This window comes from Oncorhynchus gorbuscha, linkage group LG03, assembly GCF_021184085.1.
Source record: "Oncorhynchus gorbuscha isolate QuinsamMale2020 ecotype Even-year linkage group LG03, OgorEven_v1.0, whole genome shotgun sequence".
In the NCBI taxonomy this organism is placed as follows: domain Eukaryota; kingdom Metazoa; phylum Chordata; class Actinopteri; order Salmoniformes; family Salmonidae; genus Oncorhynchus; species Oncorhynchus gorbuscha.
In genome coordinates this window covers 36,164,322-36,184,674 of record NC_060175.1, presented here as the reverse complement: position 1 = coordinate 36,184,674, position 20,353 = coordinate 36,164,322, and the positions used below count along the sequence as shown (strand labels likewise).

At 45.8% G+C, this 20,353-nt stretch overlaps 1 protein-coding gene across 5 annotated transcripts in view; it reads right to left on the bottom strand.

Moving 5' to 3' along the window:
- Positions 1-25: 25 nt before the first annotated feature.
- Positions 26-20,353, bottom strand: part of eps8l3a (EPS8-like 3a) — a 23,631-nt gene continuing 3,303 nt past the window's right edge. For 3 of the 5 annotated variants that reach the window (XM_046342376.1, XM_046342375.1, XM_046342377.1), the window contains 19 exons: positions 17,345-17,441; positions 17,144-17,214; positions 16,935-16,999; positions 16,638-16,796; positions 6,468-6,617; positions 6,281-6,357; positions 6,053-6,183; positions 5,673-5,824; positions 5,436-5,550; positions 4,985-5,058; positions 4,805-4,879; positions 4,457-4,602; positions 4,150-4,327; positions 4,021-4,052; positions 3,823-3,919; positions 3,233-3,340; positions 1,039-1,124; positions 739-871; positions 26-639 (listed from right to left, as the gene is read on the bottom strand). In XM_046342376.1, coding sequence (XP_046198332.1) covers positions 607-639; positions 739-871; positions 1,039-1,124; positions 3,233-3,340; positions 3,823-3,919; positions 4,021-4,052; positions 4,150-4,327; positions 4,457-4,602; positions 4,805-4,879; positions 4,985-5,058; positions 5,436-5,550; positions 5,673-5,824; positions 6,053-6,183; positions 6,281-6,357; positions 6,468-6,617; positions 16,638-16,796; positions 16,935-16,999; positions 17,144-17,214; positions 17,345-17,418 — 1,956 coding nt within the window. In that variant the 5' untranslated portion in view covers positions 17,419-17,441 and the 3' untranslated portion in view covers positions 26-606. The remainder of the gene's footprint in view (positions 640-738; positions 872-1,038; positions 1,125-3,232; positions 3,341-3,822; positions 3,920-4,020; positions 4,053-4,149; positions 4,328-4,456; positions 4,603-4,804; positions 4,880-4,984; positions 5,059-5,435; positions 5,551-5,672; positions 5,825-6,052; positions 6,184-6,280; positions 6,358-6,467; positions 6,618-16,637; positions 16,797-16,934; positions 17,000-17,143; positions 17,215-17,344; positions 17,442-20,353) is intronic. The other 2 variants (XM_046342378.1, XM_046342379.1) reach the window with 2 other exon arrangements.

The following is a 20,353-nucleotide window of genomic DNA, read 5'->3' as shown; positions in this document are numbered from 1 at the left end:
GTGTCATTCAACTAATTTACTTAAGTCAAATAATACAAGTGATTTATATGGATAGACAGAGCCAACATTGAGATACATGATACATGATTAGTTTACAGAGATACAGACGGACTTACATGTCCATACATATCACTACCAAAATAAAATGTATATCAATTGATTACATTTCAGATACATCAAAAACAAGATACATAAAGTATTATAACACTTAACATACATTTCTACATGTATAAATGGTGACTTTAATAAATTAATCAAGATCAATCATAGAATCAAGTGGCATCAACACTGGTTTGATACAATACATATGCTAAACATATTTAAGTTAACACAGTTGATACAGAATATATATAGAGAGAATCTGTCTTTAAGTATTGGATCTGATCAAATGCACAAATCGTATTTTTTACTAAATGTAACTAACACGAGCTTTGATACGTTCGTCCTACATACTTCTAACTAAACTCTGCTTACTTTGTTTTCAGTGGATATAATCACTATTTTCTCTACTGCACAGCGGAAATGTATAGCTTGAAGCTCAAGGGTTGAAACTCGTCTGTGTCCCGACTCGTCTGTGACTCTCTGGTCATCTTGTCTTCTGCCGTCCTAAGGCTCTATGGGCCTTACCTCACTGGCAAGCTGGAGTGGAAAGGAAAAACAAATCAGTTTGTTACCTGTCATGTACAAGAATATAAATGAACCGTTTTCGTGCTAAAGACAGAGTGGTGTGGGACTTACAGCCATGGCAGACTTGATGTTCTGGAGCTGGAAGAAGACCCGGCCCCCCTCCTCAGGACACACAATCTTCAGCTCCTCTCTTGTCATCCCCAGGAGCATGGAGCCACTCAGCACACCCAGACAGCGCACCGTGCTGAGAGAGACGGGGGAATGAACAAATCATGGAAAAGAGATACAATACTTATCCTGTCATTTTCTCAGGCTCACTTTATAACTACTGTAGTCAATCACATGTATGCCTACAGAGATCAATAATCTATAGTTAATGTGATATGTGATTGGGAGTTTGAGTGCTCTTACATTTTACTGAAGTCCTTGTGCTCCAGCCAGGCCTTCACTTGATCAGGCTTGGACCTCTTGGTTAGGGAGGGAGGACCACTGGTTTCCTAACGGGGGGGATAAAGTCTTGATAATTACACACTAATACAGTGCACTAAACACATGGAGCTCGATTCAGACTTAGGAAATCTATTCCTTTTTTACGCGTTTTGATTGAAAGACTTCTCAGTATTTGGTAAGCAGAGTTACACTATATATACAAAAGTATGTGGACACCCCTTCAAATTAGTGGATTTGGGTATTTCAGCCACACACATTGCTAACAGGTGTATAAAGCCAAGCACACAGCCATGAAATCTCCATGGACAAATATTGCCAGTAGAATGGCCTTACTGAAGAGTTCATTGACTTTCAATATGGCACCGTCATAGGATGCCACCTTTCCAACAAGTCAATTCATCACATTTCTTCCCTGATAGTTGTGCCCCGGTCAACTGTAAGTGCTGCTAGTTTGAAGTGGAAACGTCTAGGAGCAGCAACGGCTCAACAGCGAAGTGGTAGGCCACACAAGCTCACAGAACACGATCCCCGAGTGCTGAAGCGCATAGTGCGTAAAAATTGTCTGTCCTATGTTGCAATATTTACTACCGAGTTCCAAACCACCTCTGGAAGCAACATCAGGACAAGAACTGTTCATCGGGAGCTTCATGAATTGGGTTTCCATGGCCCAGCAGCCACACACAAGCAGAATATCGCCATGCGCAATGCCAAGCGTTTGCTAGAGTGGTGTAAATCTCGCCGCCATTGGACTCTGGAGCAGTGGAAACGTGTTCTCTGGGGTGATGAATCACACTTCACCATCTGGCAGTCTGATTTGACAAATCTTGGTTTGGAAGATGCCAGGAAAACTCTACCTGCCCCAATGCATAGTGCAAACTGTAAAGTTTGGTGGAGGAGGAATAATGGTCTGGGGCTGTTTTTCATGGTTTTGGCTCCTTAGTTCCAATGAAGAGAAATCTTAACGCTACAGCATACAATGACATTCTAGACGATTGAGTGCTTCCAACTTTGTGGCAACATTTTGGTGAAGGCCCTTTCTTATTTCAGCCTGACAATTCCCCCGTGCACAAAGCGAGGTCCATACAGAAATGGTTTGTCAAGATCAGTGTGGAAGAACTTGATTGGCCTGCACAGAGCCCTGACCTCAACCCCATCAAACACCTTTGGGATGAATTGGAACGCAGACTGCGAGCCAGGCCTAATCGCCCAACATTAGTGCCCAACCTCACTAATGCTCTTGTGGTTGTGGTCCCTGCAGCAATGTTCCAACATCTAGCGGAAAACCTTCCCAGAAGAGTGGAGGCTGTTATAGCAGCAGAGGGGGGACCAACTCCATATTAATGCCCATGATTTTAGTATGACTAGCAGGTGTCCACATACTTTTGATCATGTAGTGTACCTACATGACCAAAACAAGCTTTTTGAGAGTAAAAACTGAGAAACGCCCAGGCATATAATTAAAACATTCTGGAGTGCATAAATCAACTAGGTAGGTTGAGCCAAATTTCATCCCCGTAAATTGTGTAAACATACAATTAAAATTGGGAATAACAGCAGAGCTATTTATAGCCTAATTCACCTTGTAAAAGGGGCCGAAATACATGTCCTGTTGACATGAATTATAGTTTTCTTACATATGACGGGCTTCACATTCGTCTCCAGCAATAAGGAAAGATCATCTGAAACATTGGTAATTACAATCCCCTTCTCCAAACATATAACTAATTTACATAGCTCTTATCAATGTATACTTTACAGTGCATGGAGAATGGCGTTATTTCTTTCTGAAATAGGAGATGTTTTCTCACTTGGAACTGACAGGTGCTCAACCTTATTCATGGTTTCCTCGCGAGTAAAGGTGTTGGAATTATGAGGGAATTAAGTCAAGGTCAGAATAGGTGTATCTCTAGACACACCTCTGCCACTGTGATCACCTCCCCAAACTAATATCTGGCTGTCACATGCATTTCCTCATGCTTAAGATGAAGGTCAGAATACGCAGAGAGAAAGTGAATAAGGGAAAGGGAAAAGGGAATAAAGTTCCATTTCCACCGTCGTAACACGGGTCTGAGTTCCCCACATGGAGCATACACAACATAATAACACACAGCAGGCGTTCCAGTATAAAGTGTTGCTGAGTGTTGGGGTATCTTGCCTGCTTTTCCTGCTCCTTGTCCACTGACTCCAGTATGTTGTTGGGCACAAATCCCTGCTCCCCTCTGTCGCTCCTTACTTTCCACCATTTCTTGGACATGTCCAGTAGCTGTGGAAGCACAGAGCACACAAATGCTTCTGTCAAAACCTCCTCTTGGGCAGGCAGGCAGGCAAATAGACAGGCAGGCGCCATGCAGACAGACAGACAGATAGACAGGCAGGCGCCATGCAGACAGACAGACAGACAGACAGACAGACAGACAGACAGACAGACAGACAGACAGACAGACAGACAGACAGACAGACAGACAGACAGACAGACAGACAGACAGACAGACAGACAGACAGACAGACAGACAGACAGACAGACAGACAGACAGACAGACAGACAGACAGACAGACAGACAGACAGACAGACAGACAGACAGACAGACAGACAGACAGACAGACAGACAGACAGACAGACAGACAGACAGACAGACAGACAGACAGACAGACAGACAGACAGACAGACAGACAGACAGACAGACAGACAGACAGACAGACAGACAGACAGACAGACGCCATGCAGGCAGACTTCAAAGTGCTCACCTGAACCACTTCTCCCTTGGAGATGCTCAGCTCTCTGTTGTTCCTTGCAGTGAAGTCATACATCACACGCATGTAACTGGAGTTTGGCTCATCTGGACTGAAAACACATACATAGAACTATAGACACACACAGAACAACATGTATCCATAATGCTTCCATGGCTTTTAAATAGTTTATAATTGTTTCTTAATGCATACCGTGATGGTGAAGGCTTCCATTGGGCCGAACTCTACAGGGGAATATTTTGAAAGAACTTATCGAAAGAAACCTTATTGAAACTTCCCAGCCTATAGAGAACTATAATATGCAGCTCACTGGGTATTTACCTTTTCAGGGGTGGAGAATGGACTCTGACTCTGATTCTGACTCTGCTGCCTCCTCTCTGGTTCTCTCTTCTCTGGCTCTCTCCCTGGGGGAGAGTGGGTCACCTCTGGGGGCTGCCAACCATCGCAGAACTCCAGAGTGTAGGTAGGGATGTCCTCATCATCCTCGGGCCATTTTGTACTGATAACCCATCAGGGACATGGGAAGCCATTGTCAAAATGTATGGAAGTACATTTGTATGCACAGAGCACCCCTGACTGACAGTAACTCACCCAATTCCCTGATAAGATACTAATCACTGATTCTCACCTGGGGATGTTCCAGGCGTCTCCCAGTGACTGCCACAGCTGGTCCTCCTCAGGGGTGGCTTCCTCACTCAGCAGACGGATACACTCAGGCTCCAGCAGGGGCGCCACGATGGTGGGGGGCAGCTCCTCAGGGCAGTGGGATACCACCTGGAGGAGGGAGGGGGTAGCGGAAGTGGTGCGAAACAAGCGCACAGAACTAATTGATGGGAAGTTATCATACACTGTCAATTCATTTGCTTATATAATCAAATGGGACAGAAGGTAGGCAGGTTCAAAACATAACGTTGAAAAATATGCTCATGGGTGAAGCCCTGTGTTGAAAACAAAGTTTGAGTAAGCAGTAACTTACAAATGCCAGGGTGGAGAAGAGGCAGTGGACGAATTCCGGAGCGCTGGGATTATTAATCTTTCCATTGAGCTCCCCCTATCGCAATGAACAGACGAATGGTACTGGATTAAGCTCTCATATTAAATGAATAGCATTTATTAATCCACAACAAAAAAATAACGGAGATATTTGAATACACACCAGAAGGTTGAACCCGTATTTGATTTTATGGAGACAGGTTTTAAACTCCTCTGCTGGTGGCATGCCGTCAATGCCTCAGAAATGAAACAAAGGGCATCAAAAAACTCAACCCTTAGACCATAGTTTTCCCAATGTCATCTTGCACCTGAATATGGGATATCCCAGGGGTTAAATAATGGGTTGAGGTGGGGGAGCCAAGATTAGGTTTAAGGTTATTCTTAGTTTTGGTTACCGAACTAACCCTGTCCCTAATTCTAGCTTCATGTCCACACCCCAACTCAACCCTTACCCTATCTATTGCCCTGACCCTAACCACCATTACCCTAACACTTACTTTGGTTTATCATACCCTTATTCTACTTTTCTCTTTGGACACATACAGTAGCTGTGGCCCAATTTAACCACTGGTGTAGCCTTTTTGGGAATAAGGGGAAATACATTTCTAAATCACCTTTATCCTTGTTCTTCTTCTTTTTTTTCTTTTTTTTCATCTCGGCTTTGGCTGCTACAGCAGCGACTTGGCCCATAAACATCTCAATATCATTGAAAATATGATTCAAGATGTCCTGTGGAAAAGAAACAAGAAAATGTTGTACAATATTCATATGCAACCCACTAAAAGTACCTTAAACAATCGTCCACAGTACTGCTAACATTAATAATGTATTAATAGAGGCAGAGTACTGACCACATTTCTATCAGTCTCTGCGTATGGGCGTGGATGTGAGACAGGGGCTGTCTCGGGCTTGTCCTCCATAAAGAGGGGTTGGACTGAGGTTTCCTTCCTGTGAGGAGAGGGCTCTTCTCTGGGCATGGGCGGTGTAGGTGTAGGATCTTCATCTATTGAACACACACATTGATAAATACAGAACTGATTTGATTTCAAGATATTTGGCATCACCTTGACTAAAGCTATTCATCTGTCATTAACATTGGAAACAAACCCTTGACCAAATCGTCTCAGGGTTTCTTACAGTGATCGAGACAAGCTCACAACCGTAGTCCTCTTGATCAATGGTTTCCAATGACTACAGAGGTATTTTGGGTTGGAGCATGCCATTGACTTACCATAGTCCGGTGCGCTCCATTGAGCTGAGGGTTCTTCTGGAGGAGTCCATTCTCTCTGCTCAGGGGGTGGGCCAGTTTTCTGATGATTCCTAACAATTTGATGGCCAGACATAACTTCTAGATTGACCCTGCTAGAGAGGAGAAGAGGTTTACCCAGAGAAAATGAGCATATACTGTGATAACCTACAGTAAACCACCAATTTATACGCATTAGTAGACTGTTATTACCTGTTGTTGCTGTGATTGCTAAAGTCATCTCTCTGGTGAGGGAGTGCTCTCTCTAGGTCCCGTTTTATGAAATCGGCCTGAAATGAATCACCAACATCCATTTAAAACCATTTTGAAACATGAGAGTAACATAATGATCATAATACAGGCTGGTGACAAGGTCAGGGATGAATAACAGTCTCCTCACCCGGAGGTCCTCACACTGGAACATGAAGACACTGGTGGTCCTCTTGCTGTGGTCCTTGACGGTCAAGGTCAGCAGAGAGTTGTACACACAGCTGTCCATCACAGCCTTCAGCTCCACAATGCTGCTCAGAGGCAGGGACTCCAGCTCCTCCTAAACCCCACACAGGGAGAGGGGAGAGGGGAGAGGGGAGAGGGAAGGGGGAGGATGGGGAGAAGGGTGGCGGGGGAGAGGGAGGTGATAAGAGAATAGTAGGTCATGAATCAGAACTGATAGAGATTTTTAGGCCATCTGTACATTTGAAAAGGCAAAGATAAATGTCAAATGACAAACAGAAACCATAGCTATTACTGCCTTGTGTACAGACTGTATGTTGTGTACAGTATGTACAGTGCCTTGCGAAAGTATTCGGCCCCCTTGAACTTTGCGACCTTTTGCCACATTTCAGGCTTCAAACAAAAGATATAAAACTGTATTTTTTTTGTGAAGAATCAACAACAAGTGGGACACAATCATGAAGTGGAACGACATTTATTGGATATTTCAAACTTTTTTAACAAATCAAAAACTGAAAAATTGGGCGTGCAAAATTATTCAGCCCCCATAAGTTAATACTTTGTAGCGCCACCTTTTACTGCGATTACAGCTGTAAGTCGCTTGGGGTATGTCTCTATCAGTTTTGCACATCGAGAGACTGAAATTTTTCCCATTCCTCCTTGCAAAACAGCTCGAGCTCAGTGAGGTTGGATGGAGAGCATTTGTGAACAGCAGTTTTCAGTTCTTTCCACAGATTCTCGATTGGATTCAGGTCTGGACTTTAACTTGGCCATTCTAACACCTGGATATGTTTATTTTTTAACCATTCCATTGTAGATTTTGCATCATTGTCTTGTTGGAAGACAAATCTCCGTCCCAGTCTCAGGTCTTTTGCAGACTCCATCAGGTTTTCTTCCAGAATGGTCCTGTATTTGGCTCCATCCATCTTCCCATAAATTTTAACCATCTTCCCTGTCCCTGCTGAAGAAAAGCAGGCCCAAACCATGATGCTGCCACCACCATGTTTGACAGTGGGGATGGTGTGTTCAGGGTGATGCGCTGTGTTCCTTTTACTCCAAACATAACATTTTTCATTGTTGCCAAAAAGTTACATTTTGGTTTCATCTGACCAGAGCACCTTCTTCCACATGTTTGGTGTGTCTCCCAGGTGGCTTGTGGCAAACTTTAAACGGCACTTTTTATGGATATCTTTAAGAAATGGCTTTCTTCTTGCCACTCTTCCATAAAGGCCAGATTTGTGTCATGTATTGTCATGTCTTGTCCCTGTGCTTTCTCTTCTCTTCGTTTCCCCCTGCTGGTCGTATTAGGTTTCTTTCTCTCTCTCTATCTCTCTCTCTCTCTGTCGTTCCGTTCCTGCTCCCAGCTGTTCCTCATTCTCCTAACGACCTCGTTTACTCTCTCACACCTGTCCCCTCTTTTGCCCTCTGATTAGATCTCTATTTCTCTCTCTGTTTCTGCTTCTGTCCTTGTCAGATTCTTGTTTGCTTTGCCCTTGTTCCGTCCTGTCGTAATCTGCCTCTTCATCAGATACTGCGTGTGAGCAGGTGTCTCTATCCTCTACGGCCCGCGCCTACCCGAAGGGACCTGCAGTCTGTTGCCGCTAGCCCTGCAATTCTCCTCTACTACTAGAAGGGGGACTCTCCTGTAAAGATAGAGGATTTATGTTTTCCCTGTTTGGACATCTCCTGTAAAGATTGAGGATTTATGTTTTCCCTGTTTGGACATTAAAAGACTCTGTTTCTGTTAAATCGCTTTTGGGTCCTCACTCACCTGCATAACAGAAGAATCCGACCAAGAATGGACCCAGCGACTTCGGATCCTCGCTACTCAGCCGTCGAGATCCAGGGAGCGATGCTAGGCAGACACGAGCAGGAATTGTCTGCTGCTCGACATGCCGTTGAGACCCTGGCCGCCCAAGTCTCCGACCTCTCAAAACATATTCACAATCTCCGCCTCGATCCACCAGCTACTTCCAGGGCTTCCGAGTCTCCGGAGCCCAGAATTAATAACCCACCGTGTTACTCTGGGCAGCCCACTGAATGCCGCTCTTTCCTCACCCAGTGTGATATTGTGTTCTCTCTCCAGCCCAACACGTACTCCAGGGGTACAGCTCGTATCGCCTACGTCATATCTCTCCTTACTGGACGGGCTCGTGAGTGGGGCAAGGATGAGATTCTCTCCCGGGAGGTTCCTTCCAGCGTGGATTCTTTGATTGAACTCGCTATTCGCATAGAACGACGGGTAGATCTTCGTCACCGAGCTCGTGGAAGAGAGCTCGCGTTATCCGTTTCCCCCCTCTCCGCATGACTACCATCTTCCTCCACTGGCTCAGGTGTTGAGCCCATGCAGCTGGGGGGTATTCGCATCTCGACTAAGGAGAGGGAACGGAGAATCACCAACCGCCTCTGTCTCTATTGCGGTTCCGCTGGTCATTTTGTCATTTCATGTCCAGTAAAAGCCAGAGCTCATCAGTAAGCGGAGGGCTACTGGTGAGCGCTACTACTCAGGTCTCTCCGTCAAGATCCTGTACTACCTTGTCGGTCCATCTACGCTGGACCGGTTCGGCAGCTTCCTGCAGTGCCTTGATAGACTCTGGGGCGGAGGGCTGTTTTATGGACGAAGCCTGGGCACGGGAAAATGACATTCCTCTGAGACAGTTAGGGGAGCCCACGGCCATGTTCGCCTTGGATGGTAGTCCTCTCCCCAGGATTCAGTGTGAAACGCTACCTTTAACCCTCACTGTCTCTGGTAATCATAGCGAAACCATTTATTTTTTGATTTTACGTTCACCTTTTACACCTGTTGTTTTGGGTCATCCCTGGCTAGTTTGTCATAATCCTTCTATTAATTGGTCTAGTAATTCTATCCTCTCCTGGAACGTTTCTTGTCATGTGAAATGTTTAATGTCTGCTATCCCTCCTGTTTCTTCTGCCCCCTCTTCACAGGAGGAGCCTGGTGATTTGACAGGGGTGGCGGAGGAATATCATGATCTGCGCTCGGTCTTCAGTCGGTCCAGGGCCACCTCCCTTCCTCCTCACCGGTCGTATGATTGTAGTATTGATCTCCTTCCGGGTACCACCCCCCCCCCCCCCCCCCCGACTATACTCTCTGTCGGCTCCCGAACGTAAGGCTCTCGAAGATTATTTGTCTGTTGCTCTCGACGCCGGTACCGTAGTCCCTTCCTCCTCTCCCGCCGGAGCGGGGGTTTTTTTTGTTAAGAAAAAGGACGGGACCCTGTGCCCCTGCGTGGATTATCGAGGGGCTGAATGACATAACGGTTAAGAATCGTTATCCGCTTCCCCTTATGTCATCAGCCTTCGAGATCCTGCAGGGAGCCAGGTTTGTCACTAAGTTGGACCTTCGTAACGCTTACCATCTCGTGCGCATCAGGGAGGGGGACGAGTGGAAAACGGCATTTAACACTCCGTTAGGGCACTTTGAATACCGGGTTCTGCCGTTCGGTCTCGCTAACGCTCCAGCTGTCTTTCAGGCATTAGTGAATGATGTACTGAGAGACATGCTGAACATCTTTGTTTTCGTTTACCTTGACGATATCCTGATTTTTTCCACCGTCACTCCAGATTCATGTTCAGCACGTTCGACGTGTTCTCCAGCGCCTTTTAGAGAATTGTCTTTATGTGAAGGCTGAGAAGTGCGCTTTTCATGTCTCCTCCGTCACATTTCTCGGTTCTGTTATTTCCGCTGAAGGCATTCAGATGGATCCCGCTAAGGTCCAAGCTGTCAGCGATTGGCCCGTCCCTAAGTCACGTGTCGAGTTGCAGCGCTTTCTCGGTTTCGCAAATTTCTATCGTCGTTTCATTCGTAATTTCGGTCAGGTGGCAGCTCCTCTCACAGCCCTTACTTCTGTCAAGACGTGCTTTAAGTGGTCCATTTCCGCCCAGGGAGCTTTTGATCTCCTCAAGAAGCGTTTTACATCCGCTCCTATCCTTGTTACACCTGACGTCTCTAGACAGTTCATTGTCGAGGTTGACGCGTCAGAGGTGGGCGTGGGAGCCATTCTGTCCCAGCGCTCCCATTCTGACGATAAGGTCCACCCTTGCGCGTATTTTTCTCATCGCCTGTCGCCGTCGGAACGTAACTATGATGTGGGAAACCGCGAACTGCTCGCCATCCGCTTAGCCCTAGGCGAATGGCGACAGTGGTTGGAGGGGGCGACCGTTCCTTTTGTCGTTTGGACTGACCATAAGAACCTTGAGTACATCCGTTCTGCCAAACGACTCAATGCGCGTCAGGCTCATTGGGCGCTGATTTTCGCTCGTTTCGAGTTCGTTATTTCTTATCGTCCGGGCTCAAAGAACACCAAGCCTGATGCTTTATCCCATCTCTTCAGTTCTTCAGTAGCCTCCACCGACCCCGAGGGGATTCTCCCTGAGGGGCGTGTTGTCGGTTGACTGTTTGGGGAATTGAGAGGCAGGTAAAGCAAGCACTCACTCACACTCCGTCGCCACGCGCTTGTCCTAGGAACCTTCTTTTCGTTCCCGTTTCTACTCGTCTGGCCGTTCTTCAGTGGGCTCACTCTGCCAAGTTAGCCGGCCACCCCGGCATTCGGGGTACGCTTGCTTCTATTCGCCAGCGTTTTTGGTGGCCCACTCAGGAGCGTGACACACGTCGTTTCGTGGCTGCTTGTTCGGACTGCGCGCAGACTAAGTCCGGTAACTCTCCTCCTGCCGGCCGTCTCAGACCGCTTTCCATTCCCTCTCGACCGTGGTCTCACATCGCCTTAGACTTTATTACCGGTCTGCCTTCGTCAGCGAGGAAGAATGTTATTCTAACGGTTGTCGATAGGTTCTCTAAGGCGGCTCATTTTATTCCCCTCGCTAAGCTTCCTTCTGCTAAAGAGACGGCACAAATCAGCATTAAAAATGTTTTCAGAATTCATGGCCTTCCGTCAGACGCCGTTTCGGACAGGGGTCCGCAATTCACGTCTCAATTTTGGAGGGAGTTTTGTCGTTTGATTGGGGCTTCCGTCAGTCTCTCTTCCGGTTTTCACCCCCAGTCTAACGGTCAAGCAGAACGGGCCAATCAGACTATTGGTCGCATCTTACGCAGTCTTTCCTTTCGAAACCCTGTGTCTTGGGCAGAACAGCTCCCCTGGGCAGAATACGCTCACAACTCGCTTCCTTCGTCTGCGACCGGGCTATCTCCTTTTCAGAGTAGCCTCGGGTACCAGCCTCCTCTGTTCTCGTCCCAGCTCGCCGAGTCCAGCGTCCCCTCCGCTCAGGCTTTTGTCCAACGTTGTGAGCGCACCTGGAAGAGGGTCAGGTCTGCACTTTTCCGTTATAGGGCGCAGACTGTGAGAGCCGCTAATAAGCGTAGGACTAAGAGTCCTAGGTATTGTCGCGGTCAGAGAGTATGGCTCTCCACTCGTAACCTCCCCCCTTATGACAGCTTCTCGCAAATTGACCCCGCGGTTCATTGGTCCGTTCCGTATTTCTCAGGTCGTTAATCCTGTCGCAGTGCGACTTCTTCTTCCGCGACATCTTCGTCGCGTCCACCCGGTCTTCCATGTCTCCTGTGTCAAGCCTTTTCTTCGCGCCCCATTCGTCTCCCCCCCCCCCCGTCCTTGTCGAGGGCGCACCTATCTACAGGGTCCGGAAGATTATGGACATGCGTCCTCGGGGCCGTGGTCATCAGTACCTAGTGGATTGGGAGGGGTACGGTCCTGAGGAGAGGAGTTGGGTTCCATCTCGTGACGTGCTGGACCGTTCGCTGATCGATGATTTCCTCCGTTGCCGCCAGGTTTCCTCCTCGAGTGCGCCAGGAGGCGCTCGGTGAGTGGGGGGGGGTACTGTCATGTATTGTCATGTCTTGTCCCTGTGCTTTCTCTTCTCTTCGTTTCCCCCTGCTGGTCGTATTAGGTTTCTTTCTCTCTCTCTCTCTATCTCTCTCTCTCTCTATCGTTCCGTTCCTGCTCCCAGCTGTTCCTCATTCTCCTAACGACCTCGTTTACTCTCTCACACCTGTCCCCTCTTTTGCCCTCTGATTAGGTCTCTATTTCTCTCTCTGTTTCTGCTTCTGTCCTTGTCGGATTCTTGTTTGCTTTGCCCTTGTTCCGTCCTGTCGTAATCTGCCTCTTCATCAGATACTGCGTGTGAGCAGGTGTCTCTATCCTCTACGGCCCGCGCCTACCCGAAGGGACCTGCAGTCTGTTGCCGCTAGCCCTGCAATTCTCCTCTACTACTAGAAGGGGGACTCTCCTGTAAAGATAGAGGATTTATGTTTTCCCTGTTTGGACATCTCCTGTAAAGATTGAGGATTTATGTTTTCCCTGTTTGGACATTAAAAGACTCTGTTTCTGTTAAATCGCTTTTGGGTCCTCACTCACCTGCATAACAATTTGTGCAATATACGACTTATTGTTGTCCTATGGACAGAGTGTCCCACCTCAGCTGTAGATCTCTGCAGTTCATCCAGAGTGATCATGGGCCTCTTGGCTGCATCTCTGATCAGTCTTCTCCTTGTATGAGCTGAAAGTTTAGAGGGACGGCCAGGTCTTGGTAGATTTGCAGTGGTCTGATACTCCTTCCATTTCAATATTATCGCTTGCACAGTGCTTCTTGGGATGTTTAAAGCTTGGGAAATCTTTTTGTATCCAATTCCGGCTTTAAACTTCTTCACAACAGTATCTCGGACCTGCCTGGTGTGTTCCTTGTTCTTCAAGATGCTCTCTGCGCTTTTAACGGACCTCTGAGACTATCACAGTGCAGGTGCATTTATACGGAGACTTGATTACTCACAGGTGGATTGTATTTATCATCATTAGTCATTTAGGTCAACATTGGATCATTCAGAGATCCTCACTGAACTTGTGGAGAGAGTTTGCTGCACTGAAAGTAAAGGGGCTGAATAATTTTGCAAGCCCAATTTTTCAGTTTTTAATTTGTTAAAAAAGTTCCACTTCATGATTGTGTCCCATCTGTTGTTGATTCTTCACAAAAAATACAGTTTTATATATTTATGTTTGAAGCCTGAAATGTGGCAAAAGGTTGCAAAGTTCAAGGGGGCCGAATACTTTCGCAAGGCACTGAATATGTTATGTTGAGTACAGCCTGTATGTTGTGTTGTGTACAGTATGTATTTTGTAATAGGTACAGTATGTATGTTGTGTTGTGTACAGCCTGTATGTTGTGTTGTGTACAGTATGGAAGTTGTGTTGAGTACAGCCTGTATGTTGTGTTGTGTACAGTATGTATTTTGTGATAGGTACAGTATGTATGTTGTGTACAGCCTGTATGTTGTGTTGTGTACAACCTGTATGTTGTGTTGTGTACCGTATGTATGTTGTGTTGTGTACAATATGTATCTTGTGTTGTGTACAGTATGTATTTTGTGTTGTGTACAGTATGTATCTTGTGTTGTGTACAGTATGTATCTTGTGTTGTGTACAATATGTATCTTGTGTTGTGTACAGTATGTACACTACCGTTCAAAGGTTTGGGGTTACTTAGAAATGTCCTTGTTTTTGAAAGAAAAGCACATTTTTTGTCCATTAAAATAACATCAAATTGATCAGATATACAGTGTAGACATTGTTATTGTTGTAAATGACTATTGTAGCTGGAAAGGGCAGATTATTAATGGAATATCTACATAGGCATATAGAGGCCCATTATCAGCAACCATCACTCCTGTGTTCCAATGGCACTTTGCGTCAGCTAATCCAGGTTTATCATTTTAAAATGCTAATTGATCATTAGAAAACCCTTTTGCAATTACATTAGCACAACTGAAAACTGTTGTTCTGATTAAAGAAGCAATAAAACTGTCCGCCTTTAGACTAGTTGTGTATCTGGAGCATCAGCATTCGTGGTTTTGATTACAACTCAAAATGGCCAGAAACAAAGAACTTTCTTCTGAAACTCATGTCTATTCTTGTTCTGAGAAATGAAGGCTATTCCATGTGAGAAATTGCCAAGAAACTAAAGATCAATGTTTAACCATCTAGCGTTCAGCGAAATAACAACACAATGTCAAATACAGGTAGCCTAGTCAAATAATAAACAGCCAATCACATTAACCGTTACTCTCTCGCGGGGAACCTTCACTCTTGCGCAGACATTTAAAAACGAAACATGACAATTTGAAAAATAAGCCAGTTTTTTTGAGCGAGAATAAAGACAACCTTCGAGTAGTGAGACATGTATAAAAGCAACAGATACCATTAATAAGAAGCATCTTATATGGTGAGCAACTGAGTGGCTAGGACAGGCAAGCCCCATACTATTGTGGAGGACTTAATTCTTCCTGCTGCCGCGGATATGGCTGGGACAATGCTGGGAGAAAAGGCCAAAAAAACTATATAGACAATGTCTTCATCAAACAACACTGTTTCACGACGCATCTGAGATGTTTCAAAATAATTACTGCTGGGCTTGTATGCAAAGACGTGACGGACCTGGCACAGCTCCTGGTATATGTCCGTTAGGTTTATGAGGGGTCAATTAAGGAAGACATCCTTTTCTGCAAATCACTGGAAACCAGCACAACATGATTTTTATATATATCTATATTTTTTTACCCCAATTGGTAGTAGTTACAGTCTTGTCTCAGCGCTGCAACTCCGTAAGGACTCGGGAGAGGCAAAGGTCGAGAGCCATGCGTCCTCCGAAACACAACCGCACTGCTTCTTGACACAATGCACAGCCAACCCAGAAGCCAGCCGCACCAATGTGTTACACCGTACACCTGGCTAGCTGGTAAGCGTGTACTGTGCCCGGCCCGCCAGCTTTGTGACATCAAATGGACTTTGGTGGCCAAGCTGTGTTGGTATCTGTACTGATGGCGCAAAAGCCATGACAGGGAGACATAGTGGAGTGGTAACGTGCGTGCAAGCAGTTGCTCCCGGCGCCACCTGGGTACACTACAGCATCCACCGAGAGGCTCTTGCTGCCAAGGGAATGCCTGACAGCTTGAAAGACGTTTTGGACACTACAGTGAAAATGGTTAACTTTGGTTTAAGCAAGGCCCTTGAACTCTTGTGTATTTTCTGTACTATGCAATGATATGGGCAGCGACCATGTAACACTTTTACAACATACGCTGGTTATCAAGGGGCAAAGTATTGACACGTTTTTTTAATAGAGAGACAAGCTTAAAGTTGTCTTTACTGACCATAATTGTCGTCAATTGTCTGACCGCTTGCATGACGACGAGTTTCTCACACGACTGGCCTATCTGGGTGATTTTTCTAGCCTGAATGATCTGAGTCTAGGATTACAGGGACTCTCCTCAACTATATTCAATATGCGGGACAAAATTGAGGCTATGATTAAGAAGTTGGAGCTCTTCTCTGTCTGCATTAACAAGGACCACACTCAGGTCTTTCCATCATTGTATGATTTTTTGTGTGCAGATGAACTCAAGCTTACGGACAATGTCAAATGTGATACAGTGAAGCACCTATGTGAGCTGGGTGCGCAAATACGCAGGTTCTTTCCCGAAACGGACGACACAAACAACTGGATTCGTTATCCCTTTCTCCAATACAACCAAACATTGCAGAGTTATGGTCATCCTTTCTAGCACCCCCTTCTCATTAACCTGTGGTGAATTATTCACAATTTTTGATGAACAAATAAGGTTTTATATGTAAGATGGCTCAATAAAGAGCAAAATCATTGATTATTATTATATTATTATTTGTGCCCTGTTCCTATAAGAGCTCTTTGTCACTTCCCAAGAGCTGGGTTGTGACAAAAACTGTATCTTATAGTGTGTGTTATAGTGTGTGTTATAGTGTGTGGTATAGTGTGTTATAGTGTGTGTGTGTGTGTGTGTGTGTGTGTGTGTGTGTGTGTGTGTGTGTGTGTGTGTGTGTGTGTGTGTGTGTGTGTGTGTGTGTGTGTGTGTGTGTGTGTGTGTGTGTGTGTGTGTGTGTGTGTGGTGTGGCAGGTTTACATGACTGCAAAAAAACAAACATTTGAGAGTGCGCTGACCCTGGTGCTAGAGGGGGTACACAGCTGGAGGTTGAATATTTGAAGGGGTACGGGACTATACAAAGTTTGGGAACTACTGCTCTAGAACACTTCAGTGAACTATGGGTATAGCTTTGCCCATCCAATGTTTTAGTGTCAAGTGTAAAGTGTGTGCACCAACCTTGGTCTCGATGTCTGTTAGCAGCAGGTTCCCATCCCGCACCTCCAGGACCATGTCCTGCCCCCACACCCTACCCATCCCATCCAGTATATTCAGCCTCTCAACACAGTCATTCACATCACACACCTCCCCACCATCCAGGTCACAGGTGAACAGATGCTGGAGAACAGACACAGGGTTTATATAAGCATATGATATCACAGAAATAGCTGAGTATCTAATGTGATCAAAGGCAGACCATTATCATGGCTAGATGATGAGCATAGTAAAATCATATTGGATAAACCAAAACAATACCTCTACTCTATAATGGAATTTGTCCATAATCTTGGTGATAGAGTCTGCATACTCCTTCCTCTGCACTGATGGGATACATGGAATGATTAACCCGTTATGCATGGTTGCTTTTCACAAAACAATCTATAATAAACAATGCTTTAGGTAATCAGTTTCAATTTCTCAAGGTCAATAGTCAATGTTAATGGTCATGTTTTCTCTTTACTTACTATATATTGACTTGGCACTTGGCCTGGACAGATTTGATATCTGTGATGACCGATCATCCACTGAATAGCCACTGCCAGAAGAAAATTGAGAGAAAAGCATAATATAGATTCAATTTCAGAGGCAGAATATACAAGAGTTAAGAAGAGAAAGAAACATAAACGGGTTATAGCCACAATGCAAACACACAAGAGAACACCTACTTGGACTGGATGGACTGGACAGATCCTGCGTAACTGCTCGAGTCAAAGCCATAGGGACTGTTAGTCCTGTACATCCTTAAACACCTTGTTCACACAACTGTAACACAAGGAGACAATCGAGACAGTAAAGACACGAGAACACCAGCACAACCTCAACCACAAGAGCGTAATACAACTACTGCTGCAATTGCTGTCATGCGGGTGAAAGAGGACCCAAAAGCGACTTGGCGAAAACAGAGTCTTTAATCCAGTAAAGTAAATACAAACAAAAAACACAACTTTCCAGGACAAACTGGAGACTCGATCTTGAACAGCAGGTGAACAGCAGGTTGTCGGGAAGGCACTGACAGACAGACTCAGACACATGCTCACCACGCAGCATTTGACACGACAGGGCGATAGCGGTGATTCTAGACAAGGAACCGACAGGAGTAACGGAACACAAAGGAAGAAATAGGGACATCAGGGGAAAGGATCGGGAACAGGTGTGGGAGCTAAATGATTGATTAGGGGAATAGGAACAGCTGGGAGCAGGACCATAGAGAGAAGAGAGAGCGAGAGAGTGAGAAGAGGAGGGGAGACCTAATAAGACGTAGAATGGGAAGCACAGGGACAAGACAAGATAATAAATGACAAAACATGACAGTACCCCCACTCACCGTGCCTAATCCTGGCGGCAACGGAGGAAATCATCAATGAGTATGCACGTATTACAGGAACCCAACTCCTCAGCAGGACCGTAACCCTCCCAATCCACTAAGTATTGGTGACCCCGTCCCCGAAGATGTCCATGATCTTATGTACCTTGTAAATGGTGCGCTGGGAGGGGGGGGAAGACGAACGTGCGATTGAGGAGACATGGAAGACAGGATGGACGACAAGAAGATCCCAGCGGCAAGACAGGACCAATGAACCGCGGAGTCAGCTTACGAGAAGCTGTCGTAAGAGGAAGGTTGCAACCACACTTGAACTCTTAATCCTGAATTGGCCTCTCACAGTCTCTGTAATCCTGTGCAGACCTATCTCCAGGTGCGCTCACAACGTTGGACAAATGAGAGGCAAGCTGGGATGAGAACAGACCCTCCTCAGGTGCGCTCACATACATGAATTGAGATGTGCAAACTCTGACGGATAACCCGGTAGTGCAAACAACAAATCTTGAGCTGTTCTGCCCACATTTTCCATCCGTAGTACCGTATTGGCCCTCTCTGCTGAGTTAGACTTGAAACCCGGAAAAGCAACCAATCAAAGCGACAGAACTCCCTCCAAAACTGTGACGTGAAGCCTCTGTCTGAAACGCGTCTAACGAAAAATACATTCTCGATAATGATTTGTGCCGTCTCCTTAGCGGAAGGATTGTTGAAGTAAAACCGTAGAATCAAGACAAAGGCAGACCCATTTGATGTGATAAGGAATGGGAGCGGTCTAATAAATGCGCGCACCGAAGACGGTTTATGTCATGCTCCTGATCCATGGCGAATAGACGCAGAGTGCCTCGAACACCGGGATGACCAGCTAACTTGGCAGAGTGAGCCCACTGAAGAACAGCCAGACGAGTGGAAACAGGAACGAAAAGGAGGTTACTAGGACATATTTTTATGTCTTTCAATTCAAAACCCGACAAACGCCCATAAGGAAGAATCCCCTCGGGATCAGTGGCTAAACAGACGGGATAACATCAGGCTTGGTGTTCTTGCTACCGGATAAGAAATCACAAACTCGAAAACAGCCCAACGGCGCGGGCATTAAGGGTTTGGCAAACGGATGTACTCAAGGTATGGTCTGTCCAATTAACCACTGCATTTGGCGATACCCACATCATAGTTGCGCTCCAGATGGCGACAGCTATATTAAAAGACTGGAAGCGTTAGAATCCCACACTGGAATCGACAATGAATAGTGACGTCAGGAGTCAGGAAGGGAGCGGATCTTCTTTTAGAAGATCAAAAGCTCCCTGGGCGGAACCGGACCAAAAACACGTCTTGACAGAAGTAAGAGCATGAGAGGGCAGCAACTTGACCGATGTTACAGATAACCTATCCGAAACCTTTTGCGACACGTGACCTTGGAACGGGCCAATCACTGACAGCTTGGACCTAGCGGAATCCATCTGAATGCCTTCAGCGGAAATAACGGAACCGAGAAAGTAACGGAGGAGACATGAAAAGAGCACTTCTCCAGACTTTACGTAGAGACAATTCTCTAAAAGGCGCTGTAGAACACTTCAAGATTTATCTCGAGTGACGGAGAAAAACAGGATATCGCAAGATAGACAAAAACAAAGAGTTCAGAGTCTCTCAGAACATCATGAACTAATGCCTGAAAAACATAGCATTGGCGAGACCAAACGCAGAACCCGGTACTCAAAATGCCCTAACGGTGTTACTTTTCCACTCGTCCCCCTCTCTGAGACAAGATGGTCCGTTATGAAGGAACTTAGTAAAACCTGGCTCCCTGCAGAATCTCGAAGGCTGATGACATACGTTGGGAATATTCTTAACCGTTATGTCATTCAGCCCTCGATAATCACGCAAGAAATCTCTTCTTAACAAAAAAGAACCCCGCCCGGCCGGAGAGGAAGAAGGCACTATGGTACCTCAAGTAAACAAATAATCCTCGAGAGCCTTACGTTCGGGAGCCGACATATAGTCTACCCCGAGGAGGGAAGGAGATCAATACTACAATCATAGACCGATGAGGGAGGATGGCTCGGGACAAGTGCTTCATGATATTCCTCCGGCACTCCTGTCAAATCGCCAGGTTCCTCCTGAGAAGTGACAAAGAAACGTTCAGGATTAGGATTCACATGACAAGAAACGTTCCAGGATAGGATACCAACTTTAATAGAAGGATTATGACATACTAGCCAGGGATGACCCAAAACAACAGGTGTAAGCGGTGAGCGAAAAATCAAAAAAAATAGTCTCACTGTGGTTACCAGATACTGTGAGGTTAAAGGTAGTGTCTCAAATCTGATACTGGGAAGATGACTACCATCTAAGGCGAACA